This window comes from Neolamprologus brichardi, chromosome 8, assembly GCF_056152115.1.
Source record: "Neolamprologus brichardi isolate AB-2024 chromosome 8, ASM5615211v1, whole genome shotgun sequence".
NCBI lineage: Eukaryota > Metazoa > Chordata > Actinopteri > Cichliformes > Cichlidae > Neolamprologus > Neolamprologus brichardi.
In genome coordinates, this window is record NC_142111.1 from 8,600,232 (window position 1) to 8,619,088 (window position 18,857).

Below are 18,857 nucleotides of genomic sequence, written 5' to 3' on the forward strand. Positions count from 1 at the left end.
TTTTGGCAACACTTTATTTCAAATGATTCAGGGAAATTACATATGAATCACTTTTACATTTCATTTTATTCCAAACACAGTGTACTGGTCATATTAAACCACCCATAAACAAGTATGGCTGACCGGCTTATGACACACAGATACACAATGTGGAAAATGTGGAACAAGTAAACACTGGGTTCTAAATTATTTTAAAGAGTCTGTTTTTGTTAGAAGCGCTGTGCCGAGCAGAGTGCTGCCTGACCTGCACTTTCCACAGTGCCTTCTTATGGACCTATAATTAGCCAGGGTTTAATCTAAGGTTGGATTTCAGCCAAAAAGTCTATGAGGATCTCTGTTCCATCCTCTTAAACCCACTGACCAACCACACCTAGACATTTTAGATTCATTTAGCCAGTGACTGCAAAAAGTAGCATGCTCTAACTTTATAGCTTTGGTTAGAGAAAACAAATAAAGCCTAAAATATTCTTTAATGGATTGTATTGATCGTGCTCCTTAGGAGTGAATCCATTGGCCTTCTCCATATGGGATCACAATAACTCCCACTTCTCTGATGGAAACAAGCGACCAACTGTCCCAGTCAAGAGTAAACAGAAAGACTTACAGAGTAAAGTGCTTAGCTTTATTTAGTTCTGCAAGCACTTTGGATCATCATCATCATCACACTTTTCTTGTGATTAGCACCAATGAAAATGTCCACGCATCGACGCACGCATGTAAAGAGAAGGAGACCTCTTCATAAAGTGCACGGGGTGCATGCATACACACACACATACACACAAATCCACACGTACACATCGATACTGCACAGAAAACCACAGTGGCTGGGCCATGGAAAGGCGGATGTGCTCATGATCTTGACAAATGGTACATGTCGAGGTGGGGATGAGCCCAGGATCCATAAACCTCCCCAGTGGGGTTGCAGCTGTATGCTGTTTTCATAATATGTCGTGTGTAATGGTACGACAACTGAAAGTTATCATACCACGTACATTTCAATCAATAAAAAATACTTTAAGAGTTGTTATTAATAATAATAATAACAACAAGAACTTTGTAATACCATGATATTTTCAGAGACAGTGAAAATATCATACTGTTGCAACCCTATTCCCTAAACATCATCGCTTTACACCTGACCCCATGGTGTTACTGAGGCTTTCTGGGAGGCACCATCATGCCAGCAGTGTTGACACTGATGGGTGAGGGACAAAATGGTCAGGAGGCAAGGTCGGGCGAGGGCCGGAGGTCACGGTCATGTCGACCCTGGTCGTCCTCTGGTCTGCAGACTGCTGAAGTGCGCCTCCCTCAGGACTCTGTTGATGTAGTCATATGAGACACTTCTTCCATCACCATGGAAACCGTGCTGCAAGGAGCTGGCAGAGACTTCGGGCTTTGGGCTGACGGGGTCCTGGGTCCTGCAGCTGTTTTGGCTGTGTATGCATGGTCTGGTGGTGGCCACTATTGCTCTCTCTGGACTGCTGATCCCATTGCTGCTGTCACTGCTGGAAGACTGCAAACACAGAACAGAGTTGGAGTCTGAACAGCAGCTTCACAGATGGATGCACAGCTTGTGAATAAAGACGGTCTGAGCTCTTTCTGACAGCGGCGCACTGTATGTGATCCCAAGACACGTGCTCTATCTGCAAAAATGCCGCAAGATTTACATTATAAGGTAAAAGACGTCAACTTTTATAGACAATCAGGAGCAAATCCACAATCTATGTATGTGTCGCACCTCTGAGTCCAAATCTGATACAAGCAACGAGGGACCTCCTCCTGACCTCTTGGCCTGAGGCTTCAGCTGTTGGTCTTCCTCGCTGTCGCAGCTATGGTGCCTTTTCCTGTACAAAACAGCGATGCAAGAAACAGAGAGATTGTGTGACAGAAATGATGCAGGGAGGGGGAGACAGATTGGGCGGAGGAAGCCAAGAGTATCAGAAAGAGAGTACATGACGAGGAACCAAAAATAGCAACACAGACTGAAGCAGTTATATGAACAGGCATGTGGCACTGGTACTATGAGACCATACAGACTTACACAGCTTTACTGGGGTCTGTATGAAGCTATGAATTATATGACTAGAACTTGGATGCCTGCAAAATGTGACTTAGTCATAAAATTGAATTACAATGACATAATCGCTCAGTGTATTTTTCCATATGATGATGATCCTATAATAAATAATTGTGAAATATTGTGAAAATGTATGTTCTCGTCTTTACCTGCTGTCAGTCAGCATTTCTCCAGTCTTATCGGATGCTTATTTTTGGCAAACAGAAAGGTTGACACTCCTTGTCAGCCGGGTTAAGATGTCTTATTTAAATGCTTTGGCAATGCTGCTCTCTCTCATCTCACTGGGAAGTCCAGGGTGTGTAAAATGAGCTATCTTCAGCCGGCTGAAGAAGCACCGGTAGCCACAGGAAAGCAAAAAATCTCCGCTCTGCCAGCGTCTCGGCGGGGCCACAAATTGAGCCGAACGAATAAAAGCTAACAAGCAAGTTGCTAGGTATTCTCGTTTACGCTGTGAAATCTCGAGGAGCCCCGGTCATGACAGCAAAGAAGCAAGCTAGCCCGCTAGCTGCTACCTGCTACCGTTTGAGTAGCCACTTATTAGCTAACTTTAGCTGCACTAACCGAAAGTTCTTCCGCTTTCGTATGACGTCTACTTGCCAATAAGCGTGTTGAATTGTTCTCTTTAGTTTGCAACAGTCCGCTACGAGAAACCAGACCGGGAAGTTTACGATAAATCTGATTTTAATGTCTGCACTACAATACGTGATACTCCGAAGTCTTTTGGAAGACAATCGGGACAGCGAGCTTTCTTTTTTCTTTAGCCCCGCCCCTCTGTTTACATGACGTAAATATAGCTTCCGGTGTGAACAAATAGAATTGTCGGTTAAGGTATTTTCTCATTATTGTATCCTTCCCTATTGACCCATTTGCCTTATTTGTACTTTTAAGTGTTTTAAGTGTTTTTTTATTGTGTGTCGAACAAAAGTGCAAAAACGCGTTTGCTAACTATTCTTTAGAAAATATCATATAGCATTAAGCTAGCTTGTGAGTTTATATTTACTGTAATGTAATGTAGCTGCTATTAATGTGTGATAATGGTTTTCTCTTCTTCCAGTCTCCGCTATTTAGCTGCTGACCGAACTGGACTGACCTGATATAATTAGCCTACAATTAGTGCATAAGTATTTAGCTTTTATATTCAAGGGGTTTGACAAAAGAGTTAGAATAACTGTTCAGGAAGTACAGCCATTTTACACACAGTACCTCCCTTCAGAGAATCCAAAGTAGTCGGACCGTAATTGTAATTGTTTTGGCCAGGTGCAGTAACTTCCCTTTAATTTTAGTTTAGCTTACTTTGATCTCTTGGTGGCTTAATGTTTATCGCAAAACACTAGAGTGGATCAGTCCTCCTATCTAACTCTCGGCAAGAAAGCAAAAACATTTACAAATACATTTCTCAAAATGTCAAACTTTTCCTTGCCACATGCATCCAAAGAGAGCAAGACATCCATGTAAAAGGAGTATAAAGAATCAATTTATGTGATGGGAGGATAAAAGATGGGGGAAAACATTGACTTGTCTGCAGGGTAATCAAGTTAATGCAATGCATTTCTCCTGCAGATGAAGGTGATCCAGTACACTCCAGAGAAACTCCAAACAGCTTTGGTCTCCAATTCTCAGTATTTAACTAAGGTTTACAGTAAGTACACAAAAGAAGAAAAGCGCCTTCTGGAGGAAGGATTCCACGCAGGGCAGCCGGGTTCCCTTTTCCAACTCATCACCGTGCACTCTGACTCTGACTGGATCCTCGCTCACCCCGAGGAGCCCGAAGACTTTGAGGCCTTCTACAGAAAGCCTTATCGCAAGACCCCAAATGAAAGCCAGAGTACTATTTATATTCAAACCATAGGTGTGCATATTTGCATATCGTGTACTTAGAATCTCTATTTCTCTCAGTTCTAGCGGAGTATGTGTGGGGAGTTGTGAAATGTTTCTCACAGGATTCAGTAGCTTTCAGTTGATGCCCTTAGCATAGAGAGCATGAGAAGAAAAAATGAGAAAGAAAAAACTATAGTCAGTTAATTTTGGGCATTACAAATGGGTAAAGTATGTCTAGTGTGTGCAACAAAAGGGTGTGGTCTCCAAATTCAGCATGCCACTTGGTTGCTTAGGCTTAATTCTGCACTTTGTTTATTGTAGGTTCTTTTGGAGAAGTTGCTGCCCAGACAGACCAGTATGTGGAGTGGCTGCGAGATTACTGCCAAGCCTTCTTCTACGGGCTTTCTGTGAAGTTGCTTCCAGCAGTTGCAGTGTCTGAAACAAAGTGCTCTTTCAGGGTCAACAGTAACTCTTACAACCTTCAAATCCTTACTGGTAATGACTTTTTTTTTAAACGTAAATTTAACAATTTTCCATATCAGTTAGTGACTTTGGACATTTTCCTTGCAGTGTCAATCTGGGTTGGTGCAATTTTCTTTGTCAGTACTGTTTTTCTCTTTAACTAAAGGCGATCTGCTACAATTTCTGAAGAAGAGGAAACCAAAAGATGCTTTTTGTATTGTTGGAATCACAATGATTGACCTCTACCCCAAAGATTCATGGAACTTTGTCTTTGGACAAGCTTCTCTGACACAGGGTGAGGTTTCTAAAAGCAAAGCATTAGGTTATTCAAACACAAATCAATCTTGATGTAATTTGTTCCATGAGCATTGGGGAGGAGATGCTTAGTTTTTTGTGTGATGCAATGTGACTGAGTAGCCACTAGATAGTGCTAAAGTGAAATACATTAGAGGGGAGATAGCTTCCTGTGCTCAAATTTTTCCTAAATGTGTACAGGAATGGGCGTTTTCAGTTTTGCCAGATATGATGACAACTTCTATAAGAGAAGTTATGCTGGGAGGCTGAAGAAGCATCTTCAGCCAAGGCAGGAGGATTATTCTGTGTTTGATGGCTATTACACTCCACCGATCACTAGCACTCTGCTGCTTCGATCCTGCAAGGTTACTAAGAAACATCTCAGTTTACTTAATGTATTTAGTTATTGTTGGTTTGCCAGTGGTCATGATCTGCCCACTTGTATCAACACGTCTTACCAAAGCACTCATTTCCGTAGACCCTTGTAAACCTTCACTCTTGTGTCTGTTTTCAGTCTTCATTGTAACTTTGATGTTTCTGCTCCAGACCATGACTCACGAGATCGGCCACATGTTTGGAATCTCACATTGCCAGTGGTTGAGCTGTGTCATGCAAGGCTCCAACCACCTCGATGAGTCTGATCGAAGGCCCTTGGACTTTTGTCCCATCTGCCTTCGCAAACTGCAGTTCGCAATCGGCTTCAATATAGCTGAAAGATACAAGGTAATGACACATTTATTGCTGAAGACAAGGAGATAATTACAATATTAATCCCTTTACTCTCTTTACTATTTGGTTATTGAATAAGCAAGACATTAATTGGAAGGAGTTTATCAGACCATTGTTATTTTAACAAAGATATAGTCTTTGTATACTCTGTGCTGGAATAGTGAGAGTTCATCTGGGTACTTATTTGATGTAAATGGTAAATGGACTGATTCTTATATAGCGCTTTTCTACTCTCCCGGAGTACTCAAAGCGCTCTATACAACATGCCACATTCACCCAGTCACACCCATTCTCACAAGCACTTTATCTATACTTAGTGCTATTCTAACTACATTCACACTCCGATGGACGCATCGGAGAGCAACTTGGGGTTAGTATCTTGCCCAAGGATACTTGGCATGCAGACTGGAGGAGCCTGGGATCGAACCTCCAACCTTCCGATCAGTAGGTGACCTGCTCTACCTCCTGAGCTACAGCCACCCCAATGTGGGGTCATGGGTTAAACATATTGATTATTTCAGATTTCTAGCAAAATCTATGTGCTGCACTGTGTCCTCAGCCCACGTGACATGCTTGCTGAGCAAGTAGATAGTAAAAAACATATTTCACACAGGCTGCTTCACAGTGCCAGCTTGATTTTTAACTTGGCGTTTTTTTCTCATACTTTATTTTGTTTTCCACGTTTTGCGGAAATGTCATCACACTTCACTTATTTGTTGTTTATGAAGCATCTGGTAACAGTCACTGTCAAAGCAAGAATGCAAGAATCTCCCACACAGTATTGAAAATGGAAAGATACACAGAAATACATCAAATAAAAATCATAAAAAATAAATAATATTTTTTAATATTTATAATTTTTTTTTATAATATTTATATTTTTAATAATGTAAAATAATATAATAAACATCAGTTAACTTTTTTCTTTTCTTTTTTTTTTACTGTTTATCAGGCCTTACTTCACTGGATGGAAGAGGATCAGACTCAAACATCAGTGAAGGCATCAGCGAGTCATACCGCACCTCACTTTACAAAACCCACCGAAGCCTTTAATGCATCCAAACTTTGGGTCTGCAGGTGTTTGGAAATTCTGGAAAAGGATCAGTAATAGTTCTTTTCTACTCTGTTTGAGCACTTTATAAATTGCATTCATCCACTCAGTCATACAAGCACTTTTTACGATCCCAAAAATGTTTATATCTTCATTCTTCAGGTCTAACACTACTGGAGTAATAGAAAGCCGTACCTCCTCATTTGGTGTTTTGATGAAGGTACTTGAGAGTGCTTTCTTACACCCTCCATCCAATTTATATTTAAAGTATATTCTATGTATCCAAAGTCTAAGTATTGGCTAACCACTGTAAAACGTCTACTGAACTGTGCTGATTAGAACCCAAAACCATATGTAATGGGCATCTTGCGTGGTTGAGTGGGTCATCTACTGATCAGAAGGTCAGTGGTTTATTTCTCAGCTCCTTCAATCTGAAAAATATTGCCCCCAGTGCAATGTGATGCTTAGAAAGCACTTAAAATCATAGACTAAAACACTAAACAACTCTATTTTACTTAATGACATGATGGTAGCACTTTGGAAACCTGTGTTTGCACAATGTAAATTCAATTAAACATGTAGTATGTATATAAGATTTATCATATAATGTTAGCATTTATAGGTTTACAGGTTTTGGAAGACTAACTCAGCAAATTCCTTTTCTGTCAGTGTATCTGTGCATTCTGGGATTAATTTGCATGTTTTCAAATAAATGTTGTGTTCAGTGAATGAACATGTCAGTTTGTCTGCTGGGTTTTAGAGAATAAACCACGTTCATCTGTCTGTTTCACAGTGTTGCTTTATTACGAACAAACACGTTTTTGATACAAAAATTGTTTGTGGGTTGACATCCCGTGTTAAATAGCAGTGCACCGTTAACTTGGTGACAGTTTGATTTGATTGCAAGTAAGACACATATAATCAAATTCTCCTGAGCTTCAGGTATTTCCCATAACAAGTGTAACAAAGATCTGTGCAACTGATTGTTCTTGCTGCTACATTAGCATCACATTTTGTCTGGCTATCATTATTGAACTGATCACTGAGGTAATTATTGAGCGTCAGTGTTAAAGTCTCCTGTCAAACTAAGACACCTCCCTTAACGCTTAATCACTCTGAGTGTACCCTTTGTCACTTCCATCCATTAAGTGCAAGACTAAATGAAGTTTCTTCAAAGATAATTTAAAGGTACTGACACTATTAAAAACACTGTTTGGTATATCAGGTAATTAAGGCACAATTATTACTTAGATTCTGTGGTCTAAAAATTTTTGAGATTGCTCTCAGAAACCAGACCAACAAAGGCAGATTTTAAGCACTTAGTAAGCATCTTTCTCTTCAGTGTATTCATGCCATTACAGTTTATCAGCATTAGCCTTTAACTACCGTTCTATGGCTTGAACCCTTTATTGCTCTCATTTTACATCAGCTTAAAAGGTAAAAACACCCTCTACATCACTTAGTGTCAAAGTCAGAGAAATCATTTGGATCTTTCCTCTTCACTCTCCTCCTTGTGGGCTGCATTGCTTTCAGAGCGTCTTCTCCTCATACAGGAAAATCCTCTCTTAGCAGGCTTCACCAAACCCAGGAACAAAGCACTCAGAGCCATGCCAGCTGCACAAGAGTAGAAGGCTGATCCATAGTTATGGGTCATGTCCACCAGCATGCCTGAGGAGCAAAGGAGAATAGAGGTAGAAGTAAGAACTAAAAAGCCAGCTTGTCAAAAGGTCTATGTACTCATCTTAAACAAAGGCTGGAAGCAATTGTATTGTGTCTTGTTATGCTCTGCAGGGACTGAATCAAATATCCTGATCTGGATGATCCAGCCACACTTGGACTTTTGGTGTGTGTGTATTTTGCAAGATTATGGGCTGTAACTACAAGTATAAGATTACCATGAATCCCATAAATGAACGTGTGTTTTTCACTACTAAAATATATATTGTTTTAAGATATTGTAGCATCTGTAGTAAAGTTGATCCTGGAGGTTATCTCCAGTAAATATGTCATTCCTCAGTACCTCCAAGTGGTGGTCCTGCCAGCCCAGCAAAGCTCTGGATGAAAACATAGACGCCAGCAGCTGAAGTCATCCTCTCTATGCCCACCACATCATCCTCAGCCAGCAGAGGGATGTGGGTGCACACCACAGTTCCCAAGAAGAACCCGTAGAGAGCACAGCACACAGCTAGGCCGTAAAACTCTGTGACCAAAGTAAATCCCACCAGCACCACAGTCAGTGTAATCACACATGCTAAAAGCACCAAAAGCTTCTTCTTCCTAAACTGCCTCCGTGTGAGGATCCATCCGATAGAGAATCGGCCTAAGATTTCAGCCACGGCTATGGTGGAAAGCATGTAGGTCGCGTGGTCCTTTTCGACTCCTCGACTCTCACTCAGCTGGATGATGTAGAGCTGTGGAGCGAAAAAGCCCAGAGTGGCAAACAGTCCAAAGAGAGAATAGAAAATAAAGCTGCACTCTTTGAGGATGGAGAAGTCCAAGAGTTTGGAATTGTTTTCAGATAACTTTTTGTCAGCTGCATTGTTTAGTTCCTCTTTCATCGCTTGTTTTTCCACAGCTCTGCTTGTTTTTTCCTCTTTTTCAGATGTTTTTATTTCTCCCTTGCTTTCTTCCAGTTGTTCCCGTTCAATCTCCACCTTTGCTTTTTTGTGAGGTAAAGATGTCTCCTGTTGCTTGCCGCTGTCAGTGTCATTTAGAGACTGAACACCAGAGTCTGCAGTGCTCACAGAGCCTGTAGTTAGCTCATTAGTCAAACTGCAGAAGGTATTTTGATCAGAGAATGCCTTGTTTGTCACAGAGACCCCTGAAGTTGTGCCCTCTGTACAGTCATTATGTTTGCTCAGATCTTTTAAGGTTAAGGTGTCAGCCTCTGGTTTCAGCGTCTCATTGGGTTTAATAATTATCGGCCGAAGCAATGCGCCACAGATGATGATGACACTTTGCAAAGCTCCTATTACTGCCATGGTATTTCTCCAGCCAATATGGTCCCTTAAGGCTGCAAAGGCTAAGAGGGAAGAAGAGGCATTCCATGAGTGTCCACAAACAAATCTGCATGAGTATTAAGTATGTAATGTTCAAGATATGGCTTTTATGAAATGAAAATGTGATCTTGAAACTAATCTTTTCTTGATATTATTTGGGAATATTAATCACGTTTTTTCTAACCCCTGTCACTCACACTTGTCTTTAAAGCGTCTTTATAAAAAACATCCCACCTGGTGCCAAAGCAAACATTGACAGGGACTCTCCAGTAGAAGCGACAGCAGTGGCCAGAGATCGCCGATGGTTGAAATACTGAGAAAGGATGGTCACCGTGGGGAGGAAGGTCAGACAGTAACCCATGCCTACACAGTTGAATAAATATGCACAAGAAATTCAAAGAATAACAGCATTATGTGCAAAGTTTTTTGAAGTGGAAAAGTAGTGAAAAAGTGACCAAATGAATACCTGCAACTAATCCGTAGGTGATGTAGATTTGGTTTATGGAGCTGGTAAAGATGGTGGCGATGGTGCCAGAAGTAATAAGCAGTCCTCCAGTCATGACAACAAGTTGAAAGCCAAAGCGGTTGGTCATCATGGAAGCAAAAGGAGCTAAGTGGTACAGTGATTCTCATTATTTCAATGTTATTTTTGTATGCATGTAATGTTAAGTTTTGTAAAGCTGCAGCCACATAGCAACGACACATGTGCTTACCATTGAATGCCATGACAAACACACTAATGGAAACAATCCAGGAGACTCGACTGTTGGTCTCTCCAAACTCGTCTATCAAGTTCTGGAGGAAGATGCCAAAGCTTTTGATGGTGCCATAGGTGAACACCTCCACCAAGAAAAATGCCACAGCCACCACCCATCCCCAGCCACCGTCAGGGACCTCCGAGTACACATTGGGCCCCAAGAAACCACTCAATCCCATGCCCTGGAAAGAAAAACAGCGGATTAGCATAACTGCAAAGTAATCAATTTTTAAAAAAAGTAATAATAATAATAATAATAATAAATCAAATGTGCGTACTTTGAATGGATGATTGAATTAAGACAAAGCCACAAAGTAGGGTGGCAACAAATGCTGGACCGTTACTGTAGAGGCGCTCTGACGCGTCAATGCGAGCGGAACGAGAATGCGCCCATAGCCGCAGGACACTGGCCGGGACTCGCAGTAAGTTATTACAGATCAAACCCACAATTCCGTTTCGCTCACACAAAACGGCAGGAATACTTTAATGACGCATTCGGGGAAAATTCATCTTAAACTGGAAATTGCTCTCCGGGTTCGGCAGCCTGAGTGGTAAATGTAAGGAGAAGTGAGTTGCCTTTTTTTTCTTCTAGCAATAAACGATCCAGCATCAGGGGGCGCACGTGCTGCTGTGGTGCTGTAGGTACCTGCCGCACAAAAGCCAGCTTCAGCTCTGTGAGGACTGAGTCACTCTCCACGAAAAAGCTTTTTGAAGTGTTCCTCTTCTGAAGAGACAGTCTGAGTAAGAGGTGGTAAGCCTGATCCTTGTCAAATTGCTCAAATCAGCTGACTTGATAACTGGCTGGGCTTTCCAGTAGAAGTTCATATAGTGTTACACCCTCTTTTATATCGGTCTTTCTTTAGCTGCTTGCCTCTTAAATAAAGTCTCTCTGTACATTCTTACGGACATCTGTTTAATGTACAAACACTGGCAGTGCTGCAACCAAAGATGGTCAGGAGGGGGAAAGGCAACAGCCGCTGAAGTTCAGCCTCTCCATTCTCCCTGATCAATTATTAATGAAGCTGAACAAATATGTTTTTATTTTTGTAAGAACGGGAGAAACAATGAAGCAATAATGACAGATTAAATCCTAAATCCTTAAATGTACCACCAGGTGATATAGAAATACAGCTCCTTTGTGAAATTATGTGCAGGAATTATACATTTTCCATGCATCTGAGTATTTTTTATGGGATTCCCAGGTCTCCCAACCTACCTGTGTTTGGATTTATAATCTCCAGCGTGGTTTGTTTAACCTCATAACTCTCCAGAGCTGCAAACCTGTTGTGTAAGTATCCCCCTCCTACCAGATTTTGTAAAATTTCTGAACCTAGCCTTCATAAGCTGTGCTGGTATGTTAAGCATAGTGTAAATCCTGTTTTTGATATACAGGCTTCTCATATTACATGTCATATATTGTTGAAAAACAAACAAACAAATTCTGTACACCTGCTGTAAATTTTCAGTTAAATGGTAAATGGCTAGCTACTATTACTAGTCCCTAAGGACCCCAAAGCGCTTTACACATCCAGTCATCCACCCATTCACACACTGGTGATGGCAAGCTACATTGTAGCCACAGCCGCCCTGGGGCACACTGACAGAGGCGAGGCTGCCAAACACTGGCGCCACCGGGCCCTCTGACCACCACCAGTAGGCAACGGGTGAAGTGTCTTGCCCAAGGACACAACGACCGAGACTGTCCAAGCCGGGGCTTGAACCGGCAACCTTCCGATTACAAGGCGAACTCCCAAAAACATTTTAACATATATTTTGTGACACTTACTAAGCTGTTCAGTGAATCTTCCATTAACATTTTAATTTTATGCATATGCTTACACGTCCCTTTATTAGATAAACTGCTTGTTATATGATCGACAGACGGATTGGGGCTGCAGCTGCAGTAATGCAGACGCTGCACCGGTCCGTCGTGGTGAAGAGGGAGCTGAGTGTAAAAGCGACGCTCTCAATTTACCGGTCGATCTACGTCCCTACCCTCACCTATGGCCACGAGCTGTGGGTAGTGACCGAAAGGACGAGATCGCGGATACAAGCGGCGGAAATGAGCTTCCTCCGAAGGGTGGCTGGCCTCTCCCTTAGAGATAGGGTGAGAAGTTCGGCCATCCGGGAGGGGCTCAGAGTAGAGCCGCTGCTGCTCCACATCGAAAGGAGCCAGCTGAGGTGGTTTGGGCATCTGACAAGGATGCCCCCTGGACGCCTCCTGGGTGAGGTGTTCCAGGCATGTCCCACCGGGAGGAGGCCCCGGGGCAGACCCAGGACACGCTGGAGAGATTATATCTCTCGGCTGGCCTGGGAACGCCTTGGTGTTCCCCCGGATAAGCTGGAGGAGGTGGCTGGGGAGAGGGAGGTCTGGGCCTCTTTGCTTAGGCTGCTGCCCCCGCGACCCGGCCTCGGATAAAGCGGATGAAGATGGATGGATGGATGGATGGATGCTTGTTATCTCAAGCAGATGAACATGTGATTGGCTGTTAACTCAGCCAATCACATAGCAGAAATTCCGTGTATTTAGGATTGTAGACATGGTCACTGAGCATCAGAATGGAGAAGAAAGGTGATTTAACTGACTTTGGTTGTTAGTGCCAGATGGCCTGGTCTGCAGGGATTTTCCCACACAATCATCTCTGGGCTTTACAGAGGTCAGATTAGATTGGCCAGACTGCTTTGAGCGGATAGGAAGGCAGCAATAACATAACTACTTGTTAGAGCCAAGGTATGCAAATAAGCATCTATGGATGAACAGCACATCAAACCTTGAAGCAGATGGGCTAAAGCAGCAGAAGACCACACTGGGTGTCACTCATGTCCAAACTGGACAATAGAAAATTGGAAAAATGTTGCCAGGTCAGATAAGTCTTGATTCACACGGTAGAGTTAGAATTTGCATAAACAACATAAAAGATTGGTGGTGGTTGTAGTGTAATGGTGTGGGGGATAGTTTTTGGTCTTGTGTACCTAATAAAATAGCTGGTGAGTCACCCTCAACCAGTTGTGGCAGATGGATTGCCCTCCCTGAGCCTGGTTCTGTCAGAGGCTTCTTCCTGTTAAAAGGGAGTTTTTCCTTCCTACTGTCTGACTGTTGGGATTTTCTCTCTATTATTGTTGTAATAAATAAATATATATTTATTGTAGGGTAAACTACAATATAAAACCTCTCAAGGGGGCTGTTTTTGTGATTTGGTGATATATAAATAAAACTGATTTTAATAAACTGTTTTTTAAAGGTCAACATTTAACTAATTTACTAACAAATTAACTAATGTTTAATCAGTAAGCACACATGGTTCGGCTCTTTAAAAGTATCATTTCATAACCTAAGTGATCCGTTTCTTAAATATTATCAAATGCATCAAGGAAAGTAGTCACAAGACGAAACTAATCCCGAAGGATATAATCGACATGTTGCGGCTCCTCCAACCTATGGCCGCGGCAGGCTAAACATGAGGACACAGATGACGCGCAACAATGAACACATAAAATACACTTCTGTACCATTTGCTCCTTTTATTCCACATGCAACTGTCCAATATACAAATCAGTGCCTGGGATTAACTTATTAAACAAATGCACAGACCACAAACAAATAACTGCAACTCACCAATAACTGCACTAACTACTATGCCAAATTACAACTTGGTCCATGGCATCAAATTAGTGCACAAATACACAAAACCCATCAAGTTCCAGTTAAAATACATCAAAATAATTCGAGCTGTGCTCAAGCTGCGCTCAAGCTGCGGTCAACAGAAAGTTCTGCCTCATGCTCACCCTACCTTTCTGCTCATCAACATCAGGTGCTGTGAACAGGTAAGTGCAACCACATTTATCATCTACCACACCCATGAGACACGCCCCACACCCGTGCACCAATACAGTGAGTCCATTTAAACCAACCCACATAGTCAAAAAGGAACAACTCATATGGCTCCTACATACCGGCCCCTAATTATTTTAGAGCAATAATTACATCATACTTACCATGTAGGAGACATATTGAGAAACATGATCTATCCTTTATCAAACATTCAAAGATACAATTTTAATTCAAAATAAACAAATATACATTAATACAAATAGACATTTGAAAAAGTCAATCTTCATGACTCTTCTGCTTCCTGTAGAAGACACACTTTAGTGATCGGCCTGTCCAAACAACCAGTCTTTGTTTTAACACGAACCTGACGCACAAGTCCTTTACCGTCAGAAATTGCTTCCACAATCCTTCCAGTCACCCAAGGGTTACGAGGCGCAGAATCATCGACAACAATAACCACATCCCCAGGAATGAAGTTCCGTCAGATTCTCTGCCACTTCTGACGCTCTTGAAGCTGGGGCAGGTACTCCTTAACCCAGCGCTTCCAGAACAGGTCAGACATGTACTGTACTTGCCGCCATCGACGTCATCCATACACGTCCCCCTTCTGAAACACTCCTGGTGGTATCAATGGCTTGGTCTTAAGCAGCAACAGATGGTTAGGAGTCAAGGCCTCCAAATCATTAGGATCAGTAGAGGCTTTGGTTATTGGTCTACTGTTCACAATAGCCTCTGCCTCACAAAGAACTGTACAAAGGCCTTCTTCGTCCAAATTCTGCACTTTCAAAATGGAATTTAACACCTTCCTGACAGACCTTATGAGACGTTCCCAAACACCGCCATGATGGGAACCAGCAGGAAGATTAAAAATCCACTTTATGCCCTTTTGCAGCAGCATCTCATGAATCTGTGCCTGATTCCATCCTTCCACTGCCTCTTTCAACTCACGTTCACCACCCACAAAGTTCACAGAGCACACTTCTTCCAGTGTCTTCTAGTCCTGGTCCAGTATTATGTCATTTCCTCTGGGAATATTCCTGTCCTGTTGCTGTCGGTTGCCACCAAACATGAACCCAAAATCACCAAAGAAACTGGAGAAGATATCGCTGTGAAAGCTGTGGTAACCCTCTTTGAGCCCGTACTCTCCATACATGTCATACTGTTTCCTTTTCTCCTTATGTGAGAGGACCTCATAGGCTGCCCCCAAGTCTCCGAACCTGTCCAGGGCTTGCGGGTCGTCTTGGTTTCTGCCGTGGTGTAACTGCAAAGCCAGCTTTCTGTAGGCCTTCTTGATGTCCCTGATTGATGCACTCTTGTGTTCATTTGCATCAACAGCATGAACTAAAACGACCATTTTAATCTCTGGATCATTTGAAGAGATCTTTCCAAAATCAAGGTTCACTGGCCAATTAATTTCTGGTTCAGCAAGAAACTTTGGCCCTGACAACCAGGAATCATCCTTGACAAACTTCCATTTAAGGCTCATAGCTCGCTGTTCTACAGCCTTCCTATTATTTGGCATTTTTACCTGATTGCACCTAAAAGGTAAACCAATGGTGTAATGACCATCAACCAACTTAACAGAGTCCATCACTGACTTCATAAACTGCTTTGTCTAGAGAAGATCAGCAAACTGCTCATCCTGAATACATTCTGGAAAATCAGCCTTCATTTGACGTTCCCACAGCTCATCCAATCTTGCCACGGAAATCCTATTGACACGCACATCAAAAATGTCAGTCTTACAATCCTCTCTGAGAGGACCATTCACCGTCCAACCCAGCATAGTTTTTACTGCATAGGGACCTCCATCCTGACTTCTAACAACATCCCATGGCTCTAAAGCCTTGGGCACATTGGTCCCGATCAACAGGTCTACCCCGGAAATTATTTCCAGTATCTTAATATAGCGCAAATGTGGCCATCTATCGAGATCTTCCTGTCGGGGAATATTACATCGATGAACAGGCATGCTTTTCTGAGTAAATAAGTCAGGCAAGTCACAGTAGTGATCTAAATCCAAACCAGCTACTTCCAAATCTGAAACAACATAACTACTGACCATTTTCATCAGAGGAATCAACACCAACACCAGAGGAATCAACACCAGGTGGATTTAACTGTGGCAAATCAAGCTCAGACACCAGATTTTGACTCTGAGGGTTTCCCTTTGCAGCATGAATCCATTACTTTATCTCTTCCATAAACTCAGTATTATGTGCCCGCACACTTATAAACCAAGCAGTTTGTTTTTCTTGCTCTTCTTGAGGAAGCAAAGGAAGCAAGGTTTCATGCAGATGAGTTGTCTCATTAAGCAACACAGACAAATTCTCTAACTGAGCCTGAACAGTGGAAACATTATCTTCAGATTGCTTTAATTCTTTAATAACCTTTATGACATTTTTAATTTTATTAATCTTAGTGTGACGTTCTGTTTGAAGCCTTTCAATCTGATTCTCCAAAGCCTTAGTAGTCTGTTTCGGCTGTCTTTTCTTTCCATCCACATCACCACATTGTATTAATTGGTGTGTCTCCATTTTTCTTCAAAACGTTACAAAATCCAAACGCTGAACTGCACCTATGCCACACAGCCTCATGCCAACACATCAACTTGATGACATTCACTTCATAAAACCTTGGACACACACAATTAACAGGAGCAATATCCCCCACTATCTGCCTATTAAACCTAACTAACTCAACCTAGTCTTCCGTACATACTAGCGGTGGGTATTTATTAGGGGTGCAACGATACTCGTATCGATATTGAACCGTTCGATACAGTGCTTTCGGTTCGGTACGCATATGTATCGAACAATACAACATTTTTAATTTATTTTATCAACTTTCCTTCTGACGGTGCTGTCTGTGTTGAGCGCTCAGTGGATCTGCGCTCGACAGTGCAGCCTAGGCGGAGTAGTCGAACACAGATTCACTGAGCGCAGGGCAAGCTAGCTAGACAGAAGTTAAGCTTGTTGCAACATGGCAAATTGAACCTCCCCCACCCTCATTCAGATCTGGCGTCTGGAACTATTTTGGTCTTCATGTGATGTATGACCCTGAAGGTAAGCTGTCATGGACTAAAGTAAAACAGTATGTCAGATGTGCCACGCAATGCTCAATTACATGAGTGGGAACTAGTGTGTTAGCGCAGTTAGCTCGTTAACGTGTTGACGCTGTCCAGCCCCACACACGGGGCAATCCGCGGTAGCTCGTTAACGGAGATTTGCCGTGTTGTGGCCTTAACCTCATTTCAGATTAAGGCTGACAGCACTAGTGGGAACACAACGAATATGACTGCACATTTACCCGATAGCATCCTAGTGCAAAGACAAGTGGAAGCAGACAAAAACAACAAGCACGCATACAAACTTTACCCGAGTCATTTAGACAGCCGTTAGCACATGATTCTCCTTATGGGGACCTGATATGTTTAATATGCTGCTGAGAATATAGCCCAGAAGAAGCGTATAGTATAGCTTTTATTTTGGAAAGAGCCATTTCTCTGTAATAAACTCTCTTTTCCAAAGATGAGTGATTCCTCAATCAGATACAGGGCTCGCAAAATCGCTGGCCCGACGTCCCGGGGCTAGCGATTTTTCCAGTCGGGCTGCCCTGCTCTGCTCGTCGGCCTATCGTAGGAAGGAAAAATATATGTCAATGCTTTTGCATTCTTTCGGAAAATTTAGCTGGGTAATTATGTCATTGGCATCGGTGAGCCACTGTCAATATGTGACATATTGAAATCGCGTTTGAATTTGCGCTTGTTTTTTGCTTTCACTTTGCAATCGCGCGAACTGTGTATAGAGAGCGACAGCACTGATTGGTGAGTGATGATAATTTGCGCACCAATTCCTCTGACATCGTCTTATCAATCGTTAGCTTACTATGCAAACATGACAAGTGAAATCTCCCGCAGCAAGCTTAAACATGTGAGAGGTTGATCGCGCAGAGAATCGCTGAGCGTTATGTGAGTGCGTGTGTAAAAGCAGCAGGATATATATTTTAGTTCTGCTGAGCCAAATAAGACAGGTCAGCGTGAAGTAGTGACAGACAAAGAAAAGCTTACCACAAAACGGAAAAGTTATGACAAATCAGACTATAAGGCAAAAAGAAAGTGCAGCTTTATGGTTTCATGGACAAAAGAATTTCTGTGGCTGCAATATGACGAGCTAAATAACCAGGTCTACACATTAGTGGTCCGCAGGTGCGCATTCGCTGTCAAAATAAAAAACGCGCACAAGATAAGAAGTTGCAACGCGTGTTTGCATACATAAGATTTTCAGGAGGAGGACAGACATTTGTTTAGAACTCTTAAAGATGTCGAAGAAGCTCCTTTAAGCAATTACTTTGGTGTTCCTCCACCTCCAAAGAAATGTCAGGAGTCCGAACCACAAAAGAAGCGCGTATTCTCAGAAAAGTGGTTGCAGGAGGTGAGCTGGCTTCAAACAAATGATGAACGCACAGAGAGGTGGTGCAGAATGTGCCGTGAAAATTTAATAAATGGCAAATTAATAAAAAGGCATGAACATTTTGTGTATCGAAAAAATATCGAACCGTGACACCAAAGTATCGAACCGAACCGTGAATTTTGTGTATTGTTGCACCCCTAGTATTTATGTACCTCCATACCGTCAGCTGTGAGGAAGACAAACTGTCTTAAACACAAACTGCGGCGGTACTCCCAAGCCAATGGCTTCAGCCGCCTGATGCACAATAACTAGAAAGTAAATCAGTACAACGCCTAGTGCAGCTGTACTGCTGAAACCTAACAGGGAAACAAGACTCCTGAAAGAAATCTGTTTTGTGTAGCCAAAGGCTTAATCTAAAAGCTGGGC

At 42.3% G+C, this 18,857-nt stretch overlaps 3 protein-coding genes across 6 annotated transcripts in view; 1 reads left to right on the top strand and 2 right to left on the bottom strand.

Annotated features, from left to right (window-relative positions):
* On the bottom strand, nucleotides 1–2,838 carry si:dkey-21c1.1 (protein VCF1). Of its 2 annotated transcripts, XM_006800973.3 has the most exons (3): nucleotides 2,227–2,838; nucleotides 1,739–1,844; nucleotides 1–1,513 (listed from the first exon to the last, which is right to left on the bottom strand). In XM_006800973.3, exons 1-3 carry the CDS (start codon nucleotides 2,241–2,243, stop codon nucleotides 1,256–1,258), a joined length of 381 nt encoding a protein of 126 aa, XP_006801036.1. In that variant the 5' UTR covers nucleotides 2,244–2,838; the 3' UTR covers nucleotides 1–1,255. The 2 variants fall into 2 exon arrangements, with proteins under 2 accessions (XP_006801036.1, XP_087701504.1); XM_087845378.1 differs by lacking the exon at nucleotides 2,227–2,838 and having other exon boundaries at nucleotides 1,739–2,213.
* Nucleotides 2,713–7,212, top strand: amz2 (archaelysin family metallopeptidase 2). The gene is made up of 7 exons (XM_006800972.3): nucleotides 2,713–2,905; nucleotides 3,638–3,926; nucleotides 4,217–4,390; nucleotides 4,524–4,652; nucleotides 4,853–5,016; nucleotides 5,198–5,374; nucleotides 6,333–7,212. Exons 2-7 carry the CDS (start codon nucleotides 3,638–3,640, stop codon nucleotides 6,486–6,488), a joined length of 1,089 nt encoding a protein of 362 aa, XP_006801035.1. The 5' UTR covers nucleotides 2,713–2,905; the 3' UTR covers nucleotides 6,489–7,212.
* Nucleotides 7,074–18,857, bottom strand: part of LOC102794460 (monocarboxylate transporter 7) — a 14,621-nt gene continuing 2,837 nt past the window's right edge. Inside the window, exons 2-6 of one of the 3 annotated variants that reach the window (XM_087845376.1) lie at nucleotides 10,144–10,369; nucleotides 9,897–10,040; nucleotides 9,665–9,793; nucleotides 8,452–9,453; nucleotides 7,074–8,099 (exon numbers count right to left, since the gene is read on the bottom strand). In XM_087845376.1, the coding sequence (XP_087701502.1) occupies nucleotides 7,912–8,099; nucleotides 8,452–9,453; nucleotides 9,665–9,793; nucleotides 9,897–10,040; nucleotides 10,144–10,366 (1,686 nt within the window). In that variant the 5' untranslated portion in view covers nucleotides 10,367–10,369 and the 3' untranslated portion in view covers nucleotides 7,074–7,911. Of the gene's footprint in view, nucleotides 8,100–8,451; nucleotides 9,454–9,664; nucleotides 9,794–9,896; nucleotides 10,041–10,143; nucleotides 10,397–18,857 lie in introns of those variants that run through there. The other 2 variants (XM_087845375.1, XM_006800975.3) reach the window with 2 other exon arrangements.